At 52.7% G+C, this 21229-nt stretch overlaps 3 protein-coding genes across 5 annotated transcripts; all 3 read right to left on the minus strand.

Annotated features, from left to right (window-relative positions):
- Positions 1–1707: 1707 nt before the first annotated feature.
- Mzb1 (marginal zone B and B1 cell specific protein) lies at positions 1708–3857 on the minus strand. Its single transcript, XM_036205171.1, has 4 exons — positions 3313–3857; positions 2448–2572; positions 2037–2147; positions 1708–1937 (listed from the first exon to the last, which is right to left on the minus strand). Exons 1-4 carry the CDS (start codon positions 3511–3513, stop codon positions 1787–1789), a joined length of 588 nt encoding a protein of 195 aa, XP_036061064.1. The 5' UTR covers positions 3514–3857; the 3' UTR covers positions 1708–1786.
- A 1557-nt stretch (positions 3858–5414) lies between these two features.
- On the minus strand, positions 5415–10794 carry Prob1 (proline rich basic protein 1). The gene has a single exon (XM_036204231.1). It carries the CDS (start codon positions 9690–9692, stop codon positions 6633–6635), a length of 3060 nt encoding a protein of 1019 aa, XP_036060124.1. The 5' UTR covers positions 9693–10794; the 3' UTR covers positions 5415–6632.
- Positions 10795–10925: 131 nt separating this feature from the next.
- Spata24 (spermatogenesis associated 24) lies at positions 10926–20617 on the minus strand. Of its 3 annotated transcripts, none has more exons than XM_036205333.1 (6): positions 20339–20524; positions 19015–19080; positions 18657–18787; positions 18491–18561; positions 11692–11794; positions 11431–11622 (listed from the first exon to the last, which is right to left on the minus strand). In XM_036205333.1, exons 1-6 carry the CDS (start codon positions 20453–20455, stop codon positions 11457–11459), a joined length of 654 nt encoding a protein of 217 aa, XP_036061226.1. In that variant the 5' UTR covers positions 20456–20524; the 3' UTR covers positions 11431–11456. The 3 variants fall into 3 exon arrangements, with proteins under 3 accessions (XP_036061225.1, XP_036061226.1, XP_036061227.1); XM_036205334.1 differs by having other exon boundaries at positions 11431–11586; positions 20339–20523; XM_036205332.1 differs by lacking the exon at positions 11692–11794 and having other exon boundaries at positions 10926–11622; positions 20339–20617.
- Positions 20618–21229: the final 612 nt, after the last annotated feature.

Consider the following 21229-nt stretch of genomic DNA (forward strand, 5'->3'; position numbering starts at 1 on the left):
GGGATACTAGGGATCCAGAGCAGTACCCAGCGTAATGATAAATAAAAGAGAAAGGCGAAGTGGGTACCTTTCGGCGGGCACTGCCAAGGTGTGCCACTAAGCAAACACGCCACGGTTAACAGAGGCAGGCCGTCAGGCAGAGAATAGGGAAGAGGAACAAGAGACAGGACAGGCAAGAGAGGAGGAAGAGGGGTGAGAGAGGAAAGAAGAGACACAAGCAAGCGAGCTGCGCTCTGGGGGCCGCTTTGAAGGGGTGCACTGTGGGATAGCTAATGTGGAAAGGCACCTCATAACACTGATGACGTTACTGCTTCGGTGGCAGAGGCAGGCGTCTGCTGTGGCGGAAACTAACACCCAGGGTCTAAACGTTCAGGCATGCTTGATGAATTGCCCAGATCGCGGGGACCCCCAAAAGACCACCACAGAGACGGAATCCCGTAGGTAAAAGCAAAGAGCCTTTATTTCAATGTTGGAGCTTGGTCTGCTCGTCTGACCGTCTGTCTGGTGCAGAGGTGAGAGCAAAGAGCCCCGAGCCCGGGCGGAGTAGGGTTTGGTTTGGTTTGGTTTGGTTTGGTTTTTTATCCTAGCAGAGGTTGAGATGAGGGGATTTCCAGGGTTCAGGACCTGACTGGGCATCTGGGTGTTGCCTGCCAGTAAGCCTGTCACAGCAGCTGTGTCTGGACCCCTAAGCCTGTTATGGCAGCTGTGTGGTCAAGCTGTTTTGGGCCCCCACCCTTGAGACACGCCAATTCCCCCAGCAGCCCGCATTGCTCCTACCTTCAAAGTCTGAAGCCCCTTCCAGCCCAGACTCTACTCAGTCTGTAGCCTGTCGGGTCCCAAAGAAACCCGGCCAGGGCTCACTCAGCACTGCTCACCCCGGCCCCCCGCCCTAAACCTCCCCAGCCCAGGGGAGGGGCTTCGTTGCCCTCCCCCCAGCTTCTCATTCCTATATAGATCTGCCATCTTGGCCATGCCGTTCTCTTGGTCCTTGGCTCGTCCTGGTCTTCTGCTCCTGGTCCCCTTTCTTGCCCCTCTCAGTGTCTGTCACCATCCCCCCACCTCCTCTCGTGACCCAGTTCAGTCTGGACTCTTCTCTATACCTCTGGCTGTTCTCGTCCCCATATCAACAATAAAATCCTTCTCAACCATACCTCGAGCTGCCACGTCTTCATTCTTGCTCATCATTTAGATTGAGCCTCTGCTGTCTGAATGGAAACAGATAGCAAGAAGTCCATGCCACGGGGGCCACAAGGTGGCTGTCTGCCCTTTGCGTCTGAGGGATCTAAACAGGGACCTGGACGGTTTGGCCCTGGACTGGATCCCTGTGACTGGATCCTTTCCTAGCTTGCTCACATTTCCAACCATGCCAACTCTCTTCTAGGTGGGTGGAGTGATAACGTGTTTGGCCCTCTGTGGGAAGGACAACAGAGACACCAATGTCTGTCCTGCTACCCCATCCCCAAACTCCTTTACAGAGTATTCACAGTCACTGAGCTTTATTTGAAAGTAGAAAGGCCTTACAGGTCGGTCCCCAGCCCCGGGGCCCCAGGAATGGGTGGAGGAATACGGACAGCAGGAGCCAGGCTTCCCCGCCACCGCCTCCCCACCACCACTGCTGAAAGGCTAGAAGGGTCAGGCTCAGAGGCCCAGGACGGTCCTTACAGCGCTTTCAAGGCTGAGGCAGGAGGGTAAGTTCAGGGCCAGCCTTTGCCACATGATGAGACCCTGTCTCCAAACCACCATTAATTAAAAAATTAGAGAAGATCCACAGGTGTCCCAGCTTGTACTAAAGCTCTTCTCTTGTGACCGGGTTCTCCTGTGAACAAGACCCCTGAGTGCCCCCACACAGCAGTGCCTCCAGAGTCTCGTGGCGGTAGGCTTTGTAGATCTGGTCTTCTCCAAAATCTCCCAGGTACTGGAAACATGTCATGGAGAGCCTAAGGGAGCATTAGGCACCTTGAACTCTAACCTACCCACAGGGAAGTTGGGGGACAAACCGGGACTCCAGGGAGTCCTTTCCCCGACCCTGTCATTACCTATTGGGCCAGGGACCCCCAGTAATCATCACGCTGATGCTTGGCTCTGTCCCCTTGCTAAGTCCCGGGCCCATGAGACGTTTCATCTGGTTCACTTCTTGGACTCCATAGCTGATGGGGTGGGAAGCACGGGGTATAGGATCAATGGGGGCCTGGCCAGGGAGGGACTTGCTGCTAGTCTAAGTAACCTGGGCATTTGCTGAGCTCAGAGTTAAATCCAAGGCCCAAGATCTCACAGTCACCTTTACTTGCTGCCAAGAGCAGCTGTAGCCCAGCCAACCTCCTCCCTCAGGCCAGAGCCTCTGTGGAACGGGCATGAGGTGTCAGTGGGGGCCGGGGGGGGGGGGGGAAGGTCTGTATCCACCAGCTTTTCCCCTTAAGAAAGTGCCAGGGCCTGGGTTGGCAACTCACGACTGCCAATTCTGTGAGCAGGTCCGGTCCAGGACATCCGTGTAAATCGACTCACTCAGCTCCTGCAGTCCACTGGAGTCTGGAGCATGAGATTTAGCCTCTGCTTTTGCCAGATGTTGCCCCATCTGGAATGAGGAGGTGTTGAGAGCCAGGACTTTGGGACGTGCTGTCACTTGTGGGGAGGGGATAGGACAGACAGCCAAGTCTCTGGGGAGGATGAGGTGGCAAAGGAGCTGTTGAGAGGAAACACCTGTGAGGCAGGCTGCAGGCGCCCCCCTCTAGGCGCCAAAGCTGGGCTGGGCCAGTTTAGGCAGCACCTACTTTCCTGGGGGCAGGGGAGGAAATGCTGTGTGAAAGACCTGGCCCTTCTTTTAGGGCACACTTGCCCAGTAGCATATGCTATTTTTAAACCACAAGAACAAAGAACAAGGAAAGCCAAGAATAATGATGATAATAATAATAAATAAAATAACCAGAGCCCAGTCTTTAATAACACATGTATTCACCTGCCCTGTGTACACACAGAAACATGGTCACACAGGCATACTTGAGAGGGTCGAATATGGTGGGTTCACATAGATACACATATACCCAACATGCACGCAGTAAAGACACCTCAAGGCCTGGAGAGAGACAAAAAAGCGTACAGAGTAGGAATCTAAGAGGGTGAATGATTCCCTGGGGTGACAAGATAGGATTTGGGTACCTTAGATCGTCTGCTCTTAGGCAAATATGTAAACTGAGGCATGGTAATTCAAGTGAAGGGGCTGGTAATGTCATCGGAAGCTTGCTGCTCGGGGGGCTAAGGACTAGGGCTTAGATGAAGTGGTCTGAGCAAGGACTACTGGGGACCAGTGGAACTTACTTGGTAGGCCACAGCCCGGCAGGCATCACAGCGCAGGTGAGCAGGCATGTAAGATGCGTACTTCTCTTCATCATCCAACACTGGAGCCGTAGCTGAGAGAAAAGCCTTATCCGCAAAGCTTCCCAGGATAGCCTTGCACCCAAACAGTAGCAGCAATGGCAGGGGCAGCCTCATGGCTTCTGAAGTGACTTCATGGAGCATGCACTGAGGTTGGGGTGCAGATGTGCATTCGAATTATCTGTGGTTTCGGCCAATAGGGAACTGACACCTCACTGGTTCTCTTCCCTTCCCCCATGGCCCTGGAGACGCCACGTATGCAGTTTCCATAGCAGGACCCTGGCTCCAGCCGACTGAGCTGGGTTTCACAGATAGGGGATGAGGATGCAAAGAGGCTGGGCGAAGAAGACACACGGGGGCTGACGCAGCTCACTATTGTGACCTGGTCAAGTGACAGGGACTGTGCGCAACATCCTGTGGGGCGAGGTGGTTGATTACAGTCATCTTAATTCTACTGCTGAGGATGTGAAAGCTCAGCGAGAGGAGACAAATCCTCCTGCTAGAGGGGCCATGTTGAGAGTGGTCCCCAATGCCTGTTGGTCACTCAGCCACCAGGAGGAATGTGGCCATGGTTGCAGTTGCCAGCCTAGAGCTCTCACTGTGTGAGGCAAATTCACGAGTGAGTCTCGGCGACCACCGCATGTGAGAGCACACATGGCCTTTCTCCAACCCTAGGGTCCCCTTCTCTCAGGCAGAGCCAGACAGGGAAGGGCTTCGTGGGGGTTGTTTATGAGGCAGCAAGCTAGCTGGGCGTGGTAATGCACGCCATTAGTCCCAGCACTGGGCAGGCAGAGGCAGGTGGATCTCTGAGTTGGAGGCCTACAAAGTGAGTTCCAGGACAGCCAGGGCTACAGAGAGAAACTGTCTCGAAAAAGAGGAGGAGGAGGAGGAGGAGGAGGAGGAGGAGGAGGAAGATGCAGCAAGCTGTAAAAAGCTCAGAAGTTAAGAGTTGCTGAGGATCTGGATTCAGTTCCCATCAATCACATGGTGGTCCACAACCATCTGTAACTCCAGTTCCAGGGCGTTCAATGCCCTCTTCTGGCCTCCATGGGCCTCTGGCATGCATGTGGTGCACATACGTACATGCAGGTGAATACTCATAAAATAAAAATACATATTTTAAGGGTTATTTATTTATATGGCTTTTTTGAGATAGCCCTGGCTGACCTGGAACTTGCTCTGTAGATCAAGCTAGTCTTGAACTCAAAGAAATCCACCTGCCTCTGCCTACCAAGTACTGGGATTTAAGGTAGGCATCACCATTCCAGGAAAAAGTGGGTTTTTTGTTTGTTTGTTTGTTTCATTTGTTTAAAAGGGTGGTAGCAGGAAATAAGGACCATACACTAGTTGTTACTTCGGTCACCATGGCTCTCCATGGTCAGCCATTTATTGCACACCAGGACAAAAGGACCCGCTCCAGGGGTGGCCCTGGTCCCTCTATGCCATTGGGATCAACGTCTGTGGGAGAGATGTCCGGGTCATTCTGACTCAGTGTTTTAACCGATTTCCAGTCCAGGGCAAGGCTGGTAGAGGACCCTAGGGATCTTGGCTGTACAGCCTTGGAACCAGAGAGCTATTGATTGTCAACCTTGATCCTGCTTCTAGTGGGGACTGTCCTTCCCCAGACACCCCTCCAGCAAGGTCCAGTCATTTTAGGCTCGAATCTACAGAAATCACTTGCCACCTCACAGAGGTTATACCCTACCCCTCAGTTTACCCCAGGCTCAGGGCAGGTGGAGTATGGGTTTGGGGTCTTTCCTGCGCTGTGAACAGCCTGAAGGACCAGTCCCTGTGTGGACACTGTTCCCTCTGCATGGAGAATGGAATCAGCTAAAGTGTCAGGGCCCTTGGCCTACTCCATATAAGAACATCCTTCCTCTTCATATGGGAACATCCTTCCTCTCCATATGGGAACATCTTTCCTCCTGCCAGCCCCCCTCCCCTGGGTCTTTTGAGAGAGGGTTTCTCTGTATATAGCCCTGGCTGTTCTGGAACTCACTTTGTAGATCAGGCTGGCTTCGAACTCATAGAGATCTGCCTGCCCTTGCCTCCCGAGTGCTGGGATAAAGGTGTGCACCACCACACCTGGCTTTCTCTTGCCAGCTCTAACCTACCTTCCAGTCATCGAGAACACCCCCTTTGATGGCACCCCAGCCTTCCTCCCTCTTGTCGTCCTGGGCATTCAACTCATTTTCTTTCTATCTGGGTGGATAGCTTCAAGATGAGCAAGCTCAGCTCCCTCCGGGGGTCTACAGGAGACAGACACTGGGGCTTGAGGAGGAGCTAGGCTCCATGCTGTGGGCTGTTAGCTGTGGTCACACCATTTTATAAAGCCCCTCCATTTTGGTTAAACAACCACAACTCCCAAAGCTAACGTGATTTGTTCTTCTAGATTTCCCTGCCCCGTCAATCTTTAGTAATGGCCAGCCAAGAGAAGTATTTGCTGATCCCTTGACATTCTTTAATTCACCACCTGTCCCTAGTCACCCCCAGCAACCAACAGAGAGCCCAAAGAAGAATAATTTCGCTCCTCTTCCTCGTTTCCTAGACCCTTCTGCAGGCCTGTCTGCCAGTGAATGGTCTCAACCCTGGCTGTCTTTACAGGGACCACCACTCCTGGGTCATCTCACTCCGTCCTCTTACCTCCAGTTCCAAGCCTACCCTCCACATCTCCTTGCACAACATCCCTGCTCTGCCTCCACTTACCCTCCTCAGGGCTGCCATTCTCAGCCCCAAGCTGGCCTGGGGCCACACTGCGTTCTCCCACAACCTCCCAGGACAAGGCTCAAATCCCGATTTGATTTGATGGCTGTCATCCACCCCTCCATCTCTGCAACAGCCACTGTCCTGCTCCACTCAACTGGGCCCAGTGTTAGGGAGATACAAACAGCTCACCAGCACCACAGGCCTGCTACTCCCACGCCTGCTATTCTGGGAAACCCCAACATCTCTTAGTGGTCTCACTTTGACATACTTGCTTGCCTGCATACACACATACACACATACAGCACACCCTGGGAAGGGTTGGGAAAGGGATACACATTTTTGTTGGTGGGGGACGGACGTAGGCGGCCAAACATTAGCTAATGATGTTCAGCACTATCAGACCAGGTAGCAGATAAGGTCTCTTAAGATCACTTCCGGTCTGGTCACCGGCTGGAACTAGCCAAAGAGTTGATAGGAGGAAACATTAAGAGACTGGGGATCAGAACTTCCAAAGCCTTCTAGGGAACACAACTTCATGGGGATCGGGACCTTAGGCTTCACAAAGGAAACACGGAACCCTTGCTGGACTGGATGGGACCGGAACTGGAGGGCGGGGCACAGAAGAGCATCGGTGGAGCCGGACTGGGGGTCCCGCTCAAGGGCATGTAGTACATCCCCTCCAGGGGCCCAGCCTCGGGGGCCCAGGGTAGCTGGAGACTGCCGAGGGCCGGCAGGTTGGGGGACGGGGGCGACAGGGGTGAGCCAGGGATAGGCGCATAGGCCGGCGGGTAGAGGCCCGGCCCGAGGGCCAGCGGGGCATAGGCCGGGCGTGGCGGCCGGGAGAGAGAGGGCGAGGGCGGCAGCAGCACTTCCACGTACTGCCCGCTCTCGGGATCGAAGAGCAGCCGCAGCCTCGGCTGCCGCGGAGCCTCCACTAAGTAATAGCGACCGCTCTCCGGGTCCACGAGGACCTTCCCCGGCGGCGCGGTTCCTGGAAGCCTCCGCAGGCCCTGGGAGGAGGCAGGGGGGAGCCGGTCGGTGGGAGGCGCAGAGGCAGCTCGCGGGAGGGGTGCAGCGGTCCTGGCCGCCGTCGCCTGAGGTTCCGGCGGGAGGGGCGCCTGGACCGCAGCTGCAGGAGCCACAAGGGGTGTCTCCAATTCGGGTGCTGCCCCAAGGCTCGATCTGGGGCATGCCTGCGGGGAGCCGGGGCGGGGAGGTCGGGTCTCTGCTGACCCTAAAGGAGACCTCTGGGTGGAGGTACGAGCGCCTCCGAAGGGGCTGGTCCGACCCTCGTGGTCCGGGACCGGGCGCTGGGCCTCAGCATCCGGGTCTTCTCCCCCAGGACCGCGTCCTTGGACACCCGGGGTTTTCTCCCGACGGCGGCTCATGGCTAGAGCGCCAGGCAAGCGGATCTCACTGCGCGCGAAAGGCTTCGCGGTGCTGTTCTCTGCCCTCCGCCTCGGGACCCCGCTGGCGTGGGAGACATCCTTAGAGGTTGCATGGAGGGAAGGCTCTGGAGACTCGTAGGGATGGGGTACTACCGGCAGAAAGTCCTTGAGAAAAATGGACGTGTAATGAGCCGGGGCGGGCGACTCCAGCGCGGGGAGCTCGGGCGCTTGGGATGCCTCGCCCATCTCCCCGCAGGCGTCAGCAGGAGGCGCGGGAAGCCCGGAGCCTGGGGTTCCCGCAGGAAAGCTCGGCGCGTAAGTGGTCTTAACCATCTTGCGCACGTCTCGCGGCCGCGGGATGGTCACGCGCGGACGCCCGGAAGCCGCTTCTCCCGAGGCCAAGGCTTCTGGGCACACAGCGTCGTCCAGGATGCTTGTGGGATGACTTCCGGGCGGTTCCTGAGCATCTATAACTAGAGACGGCGGCTGCCTGCCTCTGAAGGCAATAGCCTCCTTTTCCAGGGTGAGCAGACACTGCGCCTCGGTGAGTTCTGGAGTCCCGGGCGCTGATGGTGTGGGCGGCTCCAACTCCTGAGTTACACCATTCACAGCTTCCTGGCGCAATGCCGTCGACGAGCCCTGCGCAGTAGGACCCCATGTCTCTCGGGGCGATGGGCTGTTCGTTTCAATGGGATGACCAGGTGACTGTCGTGGGGGCAGGACTGGCAGAGATCTGTCCCTACTCAGCTCTATTGCATCTCCGTCTATCGAATGCCGAACCCTCCACAGAGAAGGAGTTTTGGGACACGGATTCCCAACTCCAGCACCCCGAGTCCGTTGGGAAAGAGGTGGAGGGGAAGGGCTCCTTCTGCTGACGACCTCCTCGACGGCCGCATCCCGATTTTCCCACTCGGATGACGTTTCAGGGAAGGACGGGTTACTCATTCTCCAAACAGTCCTATGAGGTTGTGGCAGGTTCTGGGGGGACGGGCAGCGAGGCCCCCGCCCCGCCCCGTTTGGAGCCTGCCGCGGAGGGGATGGGCTCCTAGGCCTCACAACCCTACTGGGAACCACCCCGGAGCTCCTAGAATGGAAGGGAGGACTCCGTGCCCTCGGCACGGTTCCACCGGGAGTCTCACGAGGAAACTGGACCTTAGATTCCTGGTCGTGAGCCTGCTGAATCTTCTCCTCTGACTGCAGAAAGATGCTGGAACTAACTGGACCCAGCGGTTCGGTCCCGGGCGCCGGCTTGTCCCGCCGAATCGCTCGCTCTCTGAGGCTGGGCCAAGGCCGCGGGGCTCTGGCGGGGGCAGAACCATCGTGGGCGCGGGGCGGCCGAGACCTGGCCTCTTCCGGGGCCACACGAGTGCTGCGTGCCGTTTCCTGGGGGTTCGTCTTGGGTTCTGGCTTCCCGGTGGGCCTAAAGGTGACATTGCTGGGGGTCGGGACCGAAGAGCCCAGTTTTCTGGCCAGTGCCGTCTGCACGACGCCCGCGGCGGCCTGCAAGCGGCTCAGAGACTCGTCCAGGGAGCCGGTGCGCAGGAGCAGTCGGGGATGCGGCGCGCGACTGTCCTGCGGGGGACTCCGAGGCCGCGGACGCAGCTCGATCTGACGCTTGGGTACCGTGCGGGGTCTAACGGGCGCGGGCCGCTCCTCCAGGGCCACCTCCACACACTCGTACTGGCCTGAGACGGCAGGGCTCGGCCCGCGGGGCGGCAGCTCCAGGTAGGTGGCCCAGCGAGAGCCCCCGTCGGGGGCCTGCGGCTGCGGCGAGACTGAGACGCGCGACGCTGACCCGGGCTGCAGCGGACTGCTGAAGGCGGGCGCCATGGGCCGTTGCTCCTCCAGATCCTCCGCGTCCGAGCGGCTGAACAGAGGCCCCGCGCCGAAGATGACTTCCATCTCCCCCGACGGCAGCAGGCGCAGCTGGGGCCGGGGCGGCTGCGGGCCGGAGCCCGGGCCTCGCGGGAAACCCGAGCCGGAGCAGTGATGCTGGCGGCTATTCTGGGCGCTGACGGACAGGACAGGCTGCGCGCCCGCCCCCCGCCCAGGAGCCACCCAGAGCCAAGTCCCCCGGCCTTCTGTGTCCGGCCCAACGTCCGGGGGCTCCGGAGAACCCGGAGCTGTGTGGTACGAGCCGGACGAACTGGACGAATCCTGACGCCGTGCAGGGGCAGGCAGCCGCCTTGAGAGCCCAGGAAGGGCTGGCGGGGCGAGCGCAGTCAGCATGGTGGGCCGGACACTTAGCACTACCTCCCCTGGTGCCTCCGCTGGTGGCGCCTGCACTGTCCTGTCCCCGCCCCGCCTGGATGCCGTGGGGTCAAAGCGTCTTAAAGCGCCAGTGTCCACCCCGAAGCTAGCGGCGCTGGCAGCAGAGAGACCTAGGCCCTGGGCCCTACCGGGTGAAACCCCTCTGCTGAACTTTCTCCAGCACAGGTGGAAGGCCCGGTTGGGGCTCCAGACTTTGGCTGACAGGCAGGTGAGAGGAAGGCAGGCCTAGATTTGGAAAGGAGCAAGTGCGAGGCCCAACTCCACCTGTCACAGGTGGGAAAATACTGTCCTTGCAAGGGGCTTACCTGAGTTGTTCAGGGTGTGAAATCTTCAAGTTCCATATCCTCAGCCCCCAACTCTACCATCACAAACTCCATGGCTTCCTTAGCTACAATCCACCTACTTCCTTGACTTCCCTCACACCCACATATCACCTTTGGTAGGACAAGGAGAATCAGAATGACTCCTAACTCAGGACGAGCCAGACTCAGTGCTCTTAGCGAGACCAACAGGGAAGAGCTGGAATGGGGATATCACAAAGCCTCTTAGCACCCAGAACGAACCTGGGAGACAAGCCAACCACTGGAGGGGTCCCAGTGCCCGACATGCCTTCCTTCCCCGGTAGGGAAGCAGCCACCAGCTGTCATTACGACAATGGGACACCACTCGCCCTGAACTTCTGGCTTAAAGGTCCTGCTATGACTCAGGCCCCAGCTGGCCCTGAGACTGAGGCAGAGCACCTGCCTTCTTTTCGCTCACCCTCACACTGACCCAGCACAGGCCAGTCTTAACCAACTGTATGTAGTCTTGTGAACCCCATTCCCCCGATCACTTAGGGGCATCCTTGGTGAAGGCTTCTGAAAGGATTTAACCTTTCGTCCTATGAAGGCCTGCCTGAGCAGCTTGAGCAGGCTGTGGTCCTCTCCCAGATTTAATTTTGTAACTTCCATCCTCTTTGTGAAGGTTTTTTTGTTCTGAAGTTTAAGAAGGTGTAGGAGCGGTTTGTATGGCTAGTATATAATACACTGTTTTTTTATACTTGTTTCGGGGGGTTTTTTGAGACAGGGTTTTTCTGTGTAGCTTTGGCTGTCCTAGAACTTGCTCTGTAGACAAGGCTGGCCTTGAACTCAGAGAGATTCGCCTACCGGTTTCCCAAATTCTGGGATTAAAGGTGTGTACCACCACCACCTGGCTCATACATGTGTTATCATCTGGTTTCTAAGATTCACTGTGGTCCTGGAACTGAGTCTTTAAAGTGTCTGGTCAAGGTACACCAACATACACGCACGTGCGCGCACACTCCATTCTTCCCTAACCCTATCTATAGCCAACTCCAGAGAATCACATTTATTGGAGTCCAGGTAGGGTGTGACTGGGCTAACCCAGGCTGTGCATGGAGAAAAGGCCTAACCACCAAAAGCAAGCAGCAGTTCCTGCTAGACCCGGAAGACCCAGATCCCACCCCATTCCCATCAGCTCTACCCTGTCCCAAAGCAGTACAGCAGCAGGGGCTGGAGGCTTGAGCAGCATTTCCTCCTGAGCTCAGAAGAGGCTGTACAGGGGTGGCAGGCCCCAGACCTGTTCCCCATGCAGCCGTGGTGCCTTGATCTGCTCTTGGAGGGGTGAAGGGACATACAGGGGTGGAAGGGAGGAGCTGTCTCCCCTGAACAGAGACATGGAAGTTGGGCATTACAGCTAGAGAACAGGAAGACAACCAGCATTTTATTTTTCCCTGGGACACTGGCGGCTACGGGCCCGTCGTGTTCCTGAGGCTCTCTTATGCTTCTGGTCCAGCACCTGGGCCATGTAGCTCTCCTGCTGCTTTTGGATCCGGAAGTCAGACACGTGATTCCTGCAACGGAGCCAGCTGGTCGTAGGCTGGACAGCCCTGGGGAGGGGCCAGAAGTCAGGCTCCCCACTTCCATCAACAACCCCCAAGCCTGGCCCGGCCCCTCACCTGAAAATCTGTTTCTGCTGGCTGATAACTTGCTGCAACTCTTTAATCTCATTCTCTTTGCCATTAAGTATATCTTCTTGCTTTATAATGTGAGACTCAATTTCTGTGGGGGAGAGAGGCAGGGAGGGGGGGTGGTTCCCATCTCTCAGGCCCCTCCTGAGCTGAGGTCTTCCCTTGTGAGGCTTTTCAGAACTTTGGTCTTGATGCTCAGAGGTTATCCTTGAACAGCTGCCAGTCCCTCAGTATGAAGTGTGTCTTTCTGTATTAGAGACTGAACCAAGAGCCTTATATATGACAGGTACGTGCTCTACTACTGAGCTACATACCCAATCCTTTTTGGGTTTTTTGTTTGTTTTTTGTTTGTTTTTTTTTGAGACATGGTCTTTCTAGAAAGCCCCAGCTGTCCTAAAACTCACTCTGTAGACCAGGATGGCCTCAAACTCCACAGAGATCCACCTGTCTCTGCCTCCCGAATGGGGCGATTAAAGGTGTGCTACCCTCTATTACTTATTTTATTTATTGTTTGAGACAGAGTCCCTCCATTATGTAGCTCTGGCTGTTTTGGGACTTGCCCCATGTAGACCAGGCTGGCCTTGAATGCAACAGATCCACCTTCCTAAGCCTTCCAAGTGCTAGCTAGCATAACCACCTCATCTACTTTCTACTTGGTTTTGAAGCCAAGTCTCATTAAATTGACCAGGCTAGCCTTAAACTCACTCTGTAATCCTGGTAGGCCTTAAACATTTGGTCCTTCTGCTCTGGGATTACCTCAAAGTGTTCACACAAGGTTCAGCCATATCAGCAAATTTATGGGGTCTTGGGAGTAGAGACCATGATTATGTCAGCGACTTTACCACTCTATTAGAGACCTCACTCAGATGAGGATGGGCAAGACCCTGGGAAAGAAGCAGCCGAAGCCCTGGTCCTTAGTTGCTGCCCCTGGGTCTTTACACTTCCTTGGTAAGACCCCTGCTCTAGAAAGTGCACCCCCTGGTCTTCCTAGTTCCTGCCCTCTCCTGTCCTTTTCCCCTTGTGCCCATGTCTAATGTATCGCATATGTCACTCATTTGTCTTTCTACAACTAGGACCTAAGACCCACAGGACAGGGACTATTGTCTTCTTCACTGTTATCCCTAAGCCCTAAAACCATGCCAGCCCCTTAGATCTGTGTACCGTGGGGTGGATGAACAAGATGCCCCTAAGGACTTTGGGATTGGAAACATCAAGTTTGGCCACCTCTGTCCAACCAGACCCAGTAGGGACAGACTGGATGCCCAGCCCTATGCTATACAGGGACGCTGGTGGGAGATGAGGTCCTTGGCCCCATCAGACATGTGCTTATTCCCCCCAAAAAAGAGTTAGGACTCAGGAAGTAAAGGCTGGACAGATGGCTCAGTGGTTAAGAGCACTGACTGCCCTATGAAGGACCCTGAATTGGTTCCCAGCACCCATATGGTGGTTCTTCACTATGTTAACTCTAGTTCCTGAGGATCTGGGCATACTCTTCTCACCTCCATAGGCACCAGGCACACACATGGTGCACAGACATACATGCAGGCAAACACTCACACACATAAATCTAAAAAAATAAAAAATCCTCAAAAAACAAAACTCAGAAACTACACTGAGGGTGTTGGCACATACCAGTAATCCCAGCATTTGGAAGGCAGAGGTGAGAGTATTGGGAGTCCAAGGTCTCCTACCAAGTTTGAGGCCAGCTACATGTCACAACAGAAAAAAATAAATAAATAAAAATAAAGACTCGGGAGTTGAGGGCTGGTGGTGTGGCTCATTACTGAAACACTTGCCTAGCATGTATAAGGCACATGAGTGCACATGTACACACACACACACACACACACACACACAAACACACACAGAGAGAATAAAAACTAATGACAGACAGAAGAGGAAATGAACAGGATGAGGCCACACACTTCCAGAAGGCTCACACTGATGAGGTAGTGTTAGCATGCTGGGCTAGCTGCCTTTTAGGGCCTGTCACTCACACGGAAATAGTCCCTCTTCCAAGGCAGCATGGAGAGGACAGTGATGACGGACAGCGATGGAAAGCCTCTCTCCTAATAAAACATGCATTTATACAATGATTTCTGTGTTTGGGTCAAAAATCCAAGGTGCCTATACGGATCTGAGAGCACTCACTTATATAACTTCCCTTTGATGGGGCCCTGGAAAATTCTGATCCCATGGGGCACAGGGGTAGGGGAGAACATCCCACTGACTAAAAGGCTGCACAGGACTGGGAATACAGTTCACCGGTAGAGTGCAAGCTTATGGGCTCCATTCCCAGAACCATTAAAGAGAGAAAGGAAGGAAAAAAAGTGCTAGGTGTGGAGACACATGACGGGAACCCAGCACTCTGGAGGTGGCGGCCTGAGAGTGAGCTCAGAGTCATTCCATAGCAAGTTTGAGGCCAGCCAGGGACGCATGAGAACCCTTCTCAAAAAAGGGGGTGAGGGAGCTGGACTTGATGGTTAAATATACCAGCTGCACCAGGCGGTGGTGGCGCATGCCTTTAATCCCAGCACTCGGGAGGCAGAGGCAGGTGGATCTCTGTGAGTTCGAGGCCAGCCTGGTCTACAGAGTGAGTTCTAGGACAGGCACCAAAGCTACACAGAGAAACCTTATCTCAAAAAACAAACAAGCAAAAAAGACCACTGGCTGCTCTTCCAGAGGACCTGGATTCCATTCCCAACACCCATGATAGTTAACAATCTTCTGTAACTTTAGTCTCAGGGAACCTGATGCCCTCTTCTGGCCTCTGAAGGCACCAGGTACACACAGAGTACACATGTAGAAAATACACCCATACATATAAAAGAGTAAGGTTAAAAAACCTATCATTAGCCGGGTGATGGTGGCACACGCCTGGAATCCCAGCACTCAGGAGGCAGAGGCAGGCGGATCTCTGTGAGTTCGAGGCCAGCCTGGTCTACAAAGCAAGTTCCAGGGCAGGCTCCAAAGCTACAGAGAAACCCAGACAAAAAAACAAAACAAAAACAAACAAAACAAAACAAAAAACCTGTCATTAAAGTTAAAGAAATATAAAAAATAAAAAAATAAAAAAAAAATGGAGAGTGAGGATTGAGGAAGGGTTGTCTGTAAAACACCGGCCTTGCAAACAGAACCTGACTGAGGTCTACAAATCCATGTGAAATGCTGGCTATGGTGGCATATGTTCATAATCCTAGTGCTGGGGAGGCAGAGGCAGGAGGATCCTGGGTTTTTCTTGGCCAGCCAGTATAGCCAAATTGGTGAGCTTCTACTGTGGAGTAAATCTTCTCAACATGTGTAAATTATGCTGTGTAGCTGAAGTTTTCCTGTGTCCCACCCAGTCTGCATGTAGCTGAAAGTTTTCCTATGTCCTGCCCAGTCTGAAGCTGCTCAGACCCAAGTAAACACACAGAGGCTTATATTAATTAAAACTGCTCAGCCATTAGCTCAGGCTAGCTACTGACTAGCTCTTACACTTAAATTCAGCCCACTTCTGTTCATCTATGTCACCATGTGTTCTGTGGCTTTACCTGTGTGCTATTACATGATGCTCCCAGGATGGCGGGCTGGCATCTCCTGACTCAGCCTTCCTCTTCCCAGAATTCTCCTTGTCTGCTTATCCTGCCTATACTTCCTGCCTGGCTACTAGCCAATCAGCTAGTATTAAACCAGTATACAAAAGCATTATTCCACAGCATTGCTGTGATTGGTTTAATAAAGAAGCTGATGGCATGTAGTTGGACAGGATAAGGTTAGTTGGAAAACCAGACTAAGGATAATGGGAAGAAGGGCAAAATCAGAGGAGTCACAAGTGAGACACAGAGAAGAAACAAGAGGTGCCAGATAAAAGAGAGGTAACGCCATGTAGCAGAATGTAGATGAATAGAAATGGGTTAAGTTGTAAGAGCTAGTTAGTTATAAGCCTGAGCTATCAGCCGAGCATTTATAATTAATATTGATTTATAATTCATATAATAAATGACTGTGTCCGTTATTTGGGAAATGGCAGGAAGGAAAGAAACCCGTCTACAAGCTTCAGGCCAATGAGAGAGCCTTTCCTAAACGAAGTGGGTACCACTCCTCAGGACGATACTGGATGTTGTCTTCCAGATTCTATGTGTATGTGCACACCTGCATTCACCCCATACATGAACACAGACAACTTAAGTGGAATGGGGACTGAGGAGGTGGTTCAGTTGCTAAAGTACTTGCTGCACAACAAATGTGAGGACCACAATTTGGATACTGAGCACCCATATAGGAAGCCAGGTGCAACTGTGTGTCCCTGTAATCCTACTGCTAAGGAAGTCAAGACAGTGGGTTCCTGGGGCTTTTTGGGTCTAGCTGGACTGCAGTCTAGCCAAAATTGGCAAGTTTCAAGTTCAGTGTGATACCCTGTCACAAGAAATAGGGCAATGGGCCAGTGAGATGATAGCTCAGCAGGTTAAAGTTCTGGCTGGCAACTGGAGGACATGCATTCAATCTCCAGGACCCACACAGTAGATGGAAATGTGAAGGCCAAATTTTCCCTCACCTCCACACATATACTGTGGGATGCACATGCACACATACACACCACACACAAACACACAAGAAACTTTAATACAAAACCACTGCTTAAAAAAAAATGTCAGGGGGTTGAAGAATTAGGTCAGTGGTTAGGAGCACGTGTCCCTCTTGCAGAGGACCCTGTCAAGTCCCATCACCCATATGGCAGCTCACACTGTAAGTCCAATCCCAGGGAATTGGATGCCTTCTTTTGGTATCTGCAGGCACCAGACATGCAGTGCAGATATACACATACATGAAGGCAAAACACTTATACACATAAAATAAAATTTAAAAAATGATAATGTGGAGAGTTATTGAGGAAGCTGACCTCTGGACCTTGCATACACATGCACATACAATCAGACAAGGACACATACAAGGAAGAAGAAAAGGAGGAAACACCAACAGAAGCTCTATCTACGCAGAAATGTTGGTGCATCTAGATTTCCTCTGAAATCTGTTCCCAGAGGCACAGGGTAGAGAAGAGGAAAGAGACAGGGGTAAAGGTGGGAGACTTAGGAACTCACTGAATGACAGGAGGGGCCACGAACCTGCTTCTCAAGATCATCCGGATAATTGCATCTAAAACTCTTTTGGGAAAGAACTAGAAATCTATGTGACTAGCTGGGCATGGTGGCACCTGTTAATTCCAGTATTTGGAGGCAGAGGTAGGAGGATCTCTCTGAGTTCAAGGCCAGCCTGGTCTACATACCAAGTTCTAGGACAGCCAGGGCTACACAGAGAAAACCTGTCTCAAAAAACAAAAGAAAGGAAGGAAGGAAGAAAGGAGCTGTGTAAATATAAAAAGAAAACTGAAATCACAAAGGACCAGGTAGGAGTATTGATTAAAGTGAGGGTCACAGCACCATACTGGCTAGGTAAGGGCTTGTAGCCCATTGGAGAGGTTCAGGACATTATGTGGAGAGGCAGCCAGACTTTGACCCCATGACACATGGAGAACACTACGGCCTGGGCTGATTTTGGTAGAGGAAAAGATGTCTCTCTGGCTATACCAGGAAATAACTCTAGTTGTCTAGGTACGGGAGATGTTAAGGACCCGGGGGGTAGAGGGACATAATGGGTATGAGACAGTGACTCTCTGTTAGGCTTCAGAAGGCCTTGCCACCCATGACACCTGTCAGCCTGCTTGCCCTGATCAAGAGAGCAGCCTGTTGGCATTTCCTAGAGAGTGTGGTGTACCAGGAGTGGCAGAAGGCTGTGCCTGAGGACTATCTAGGGCCCCATGGGGGAGCCTCACCAGGAGGGACCTTGACCGTCTTGGGCTCGGGCTGGTCTCTGGCCTATTCAAGATCTGCTACAAGAATGAACAGATCTCATGCATGGAATTTATGGCTGCTCTGTAGGCTAAGTAACAAGAGCTGAGCAGTCTCTGAAATGAAGAGTGTTCCTGAAAACTAGGACAGCTGTGTCCAGCTCAGAGCACTCTACAGAACCAGCAAACGGCCAAAGACATGTACATAGCAGAGCTGAAATCCAGTGGCCCAGACATGTTTTACTCAGTGAATAAAACACTTTCAAATTGCCTAAATGAGTTGCCTACACTAACAATTTGGAAATTTCCATTAAAGTTGACTTGCAAATTCTTTTTCTTTTCTTTTCTTTTCTTTTTTTTTTTTTTTTTTTTGAGACAAGGTCTTACACAGCCTACAATGGCTTCAGACTTCCAATCTTCCTTCCTCCACCTCCTGAATGCTGGGATTAGAAGCACAGGCCACAACACCTGGCTTCTAGATTCTTTTTTTAAAGATCTGGTGATGCTAGGCTCTGTTCTCACGGGAGGGCCATGGCTTTCATGAGTCCCCATTCCTATTGAGCCCCTTGATCCTGAGTCTAAGACCTCTCACAGTGGGACTGCGCTTGCTCTATGGTTCCTCTAGAAGCAAGGTTATCAACAGGGTACACGATTTCTAGCACTTATCAAAAATGGGAAAAAACAAAAGGTGGACTAAGAAGGTTGTATGTTTCAAGAAAAATGGGAGCGAGCCCGTTTCTTTATGGCTGTGAAGAATACCGCACACCGATTTCATCCATCATTTCCGTGGCCTGCCTGGTCCCTGAAGGCATTTTCGAAGGTGTGACCCGCCTGGACTTGCCTGTATCCTCAGCCGGGGGCAGAAGTTGGGGTAAAACCCTGATTTTGGCACAGGCACTGGGCTGTTGGGAAAGAGCCCATGTATGTTAACGTGGGGGGCAGCACGGGCCTCCCGCCTACCATTACATTTGCTGATGAGCTGGTCCTTCTTGCTAGACTCCTGCAGGACTCTGTTCTTGATACTGGAGAGCCTGCGCAGGGAGAGGGAAATGAAAGGGTGGGCAAGGCAGAAGGCAGCGGAGGAGCCTCCTACCTCCATGCCCCTTGCTGCGGCCCACTCACTCACGCTTTCTCAAAGGCCAGCTTCTCTTTCTCCAGCTGCTTGGACAACACCTCCACCTCTCCAAGGGCAAACTGTAACTTCTCCTCTTCCTTGGCCAGGAGGGCTTTGGTTTTGGCATGAGCAGCTTTTTCTTCCTGCAGGGGAGGTTCATCCCTCTTTATCCCAAGCTTCCTTGGGTCTCTTAGGATCCCCTTAACTAACCTCCTTTCTCAGAGGTGCATGCTGAAGCCAGGGTGCAGGGAAACTCTACCTCACTACAAGGGCTGGAGGTTCTGAAAGACCAGTGCTCAAGGACTCTGCCCGGACACAGGGATCTTGGGAAATGGGAGAAAATTAGGAGTCTGCAGAGGTCATTACTCACCCCTAGTTTCTTCTCTATTTCCTGGAACTCTTCTTTACTGACAAAATTTTCATCCTGGAGAACCATCTGCAACAGAGCCAGGCTCAGGAAGGGACTGGGACTAAGGTGGGATGGGGGTGCCTTCTAAGGACCAGGACAAAGGACGAATAATGAAATGATGTCTAGGACTTCAGTCAGGCCTTAGGACAGGAGAACTTAGTTCTTTACTGAGGCCCAGCTCTAAGTGCTACCTGCAGGGAGCAACTAGTCTCATGGAGATGGCTCAATGCCAGCACTTAGCGCTGTATGTCGTGGGGCCCAAGGGACTGTGGTACACACAGGGACCCTGGACTCAGCTTTAGTGAGGATCAAGATTGCTCTCAGAGAAAGTGACATTAATCCTGATATCTGACTACTAAATATGACTAGAGAAAAAAAATGTTCCAGATGGTGGAACACACATGCCAAAGTGAGCTGCCAAGAGAAAGATCTGGGAGCCATCAGGGAATTGAAGTAATTGAGTGGCTACAGAAGCATGCATTTTGTTGAAATAGGCAGAGTATACCTCTCATAATCCCCCTCAATCTAACTTCTCAGAAGGGAAGACACTGTCTAAAAATCAGTAGAGTGAAAAACATTTTTGGTTGTGAGCCTAGCCTTTAGTGGCTGATCCATCTCTCCAGCCCTAGAGCGAAAATTAGATGTGAAGCTAGTTTTATTTTTTCTTTTAATTTTTTTTTTTTGCGCTAGAGAAATATCTCAACATTGTTACCAAAATAGAAAAAAACAAGGGCTGGAGGGATAGCTCAGCCGTTAAAGGCTAGGCTCACAACCAAAAATATAAGAAAAAAAACAAAAACTATGAGCTCCTGCTGGCCAGCAGCAAGGCAACCTGTGACGTCAATGCTTGGCACCCATTAGCTCAGGCTGGACACAAACGGACACCGAAAGGTTTGGAGACCCTTAAACCAGCACCATGAAAAGCCAAATTTGTATTAGCACTGTATTTGACACTGGGTGGGAGTGAGGCTTAGGGAATGATCTGGTTTCTGTGCTCAGGAGGCCTTGGAGAGTCAGTGAGGTCATCTCCGCTGAACGTGGAGACACTGAGGTTCAATGAGTATCTACCAGTCCCTTCAGGAACCGGGCAGAGTGTGGAACATCTTCTGACTTAGGTTAAGTTAAGGAAGGCACCCTGTTCTTCTTGGTTCCATCCCTAGCAGCCAGGTGAGCCCCGCCCCCAGGATGACGCCCTCCGCAATATATTCTAGCCACGCCCCCTAATCCAAGAGGGCCTGGCCCCGCCCCTGCCGGTGAGGCCTTTCCCCACGCTCTGGCTGCATACCACATTCCTCAGTTGGTGGATCAGTTCCTCCTGAGATTCAATCACGTCCCGCAATTGATCGAAGGCGAGACACACAGATCCGGAGCCCCCCTGCGACCACCCAAGGGGCGTCGCCATCTTTCGCCCCCGCCAGCTCGTTGGAAATGGCCACCCGCTGCGTGCCCTACCGGTCGCCAGCCAATGAGAACACGACGCCACAGAGCACCCTAGCAACCGGGGGCGGGGACTTCCTCTGTTAACAAGGCGGAGGACCGGCTTTAAGAAAGCCTCCGGGGCGTGTGGCTCAGGGAGTAGAGCGCATGATACGGAAGAGCTAGGCTGAATTGCATCCCCAACAATGCAGCAACAAACGACTGGGCGTGGTAACTTAAACTGAAAACCTCAGCATTCAGGAGGCTGGAAGATTGTGAGTTCAAGACCAGCCTGACCTACAGACAACAGCCTGCCTCAAAACAACAGAACCCACAAAAAATACAGAAGCTCAATGGAAAGAGTGTGCTTCTAATTAGCATGTATGGAAAGCCTGTAACCCTCCCACTTCGGAGGTAGAGGCAGAAGAATAAGAAATTCAGTCATCTTTTCATACATAGCAAGTTCAAGGCTACCTTGGACAAGGTTACCTTGACTCCAAAACAAAACCAAACCCAAAAATGGAAATCAAAACCTTATAAAACAAGCCAGGGGTGGGGGTGGGGAGCTAGAGAGATGCCTCAGCAGTTAAGGGTACTGACTGCTCCTCCAGAGGACCCAGGTTCAATTCCCAGCACCCACATGGCACTCACAGCCATCCACAACTCCAGTCCCAGTAGATCTACCATCTTCTGGCTTCCACAGGCATTGCATGCAGGTGGTATACAGATACACATGCTGGCAAACACTTGTACATATATA

The sequence above is a fragment of the Onychomys torridus genome, chromosome 13 (genome assembly GCF_903995425.1).
Source record: "Onychomys torridus chromosome 13, mOncTor1.1, whole genome shotgun sequence".
In the NCBI taxonomy this organism is placed as follows: Eukaryota; Metazoa; Chordata; class Mammalia; order Rodentia; family Cricetidae; genus Onychomys; species Onychomys torridus.

Coding starts and splice junctions, on each gene's coding strand:
- Mzb1 (XM_036205171.1), bottom strand. CDS start 3,513: ATGCTCCATGAAGTCACTTCAGAAGCCATGAGGCTGCCCCTGCCATTG. Junction 2,573..3,312: donor GCCGGGCTGTGGCCTACCAA/GTAAGTTCCACT, acceptor TCCTCATTCCAG/ATGGGGCAACATCTGGCAAA. Junction 2,148..2,447: donor TGCTCACAGAATTGGCAGTC/GTGAGTTGCCAA, acceptor CCACCCCATCAG/CTATGGAGTCCAAGAAGTGA.
- Prob1 (XM_036204231.1), bottom strand. CDS start 9,692: ATGCTGACTGCGCTCGCCCCGCCAGCCCTTCCTGGGCTCTCAAGGCGG.
- Spata24 (XM_036205332.1), bottom strand. CDS start 20,455: ATGGCGACGCCCCTTGGGTGGTCGCAGGGGGGCTCCGGATCTGTGTGT. Junction 18,788..19,014: donor AAATAGAGAAGAAACTAGGG/GTGAGTAATGAC, acceptor CCTCCCCTGCAG/GAAGAAAAAGCTGCTCATGC. Junction 11,623..18,490: donor GCTCATCAGCAAATGTAATG/GTAGGCGGGAGG, acceptor GCCCCTCCCCAG/GGCTGTCCAGCCTACGACCA.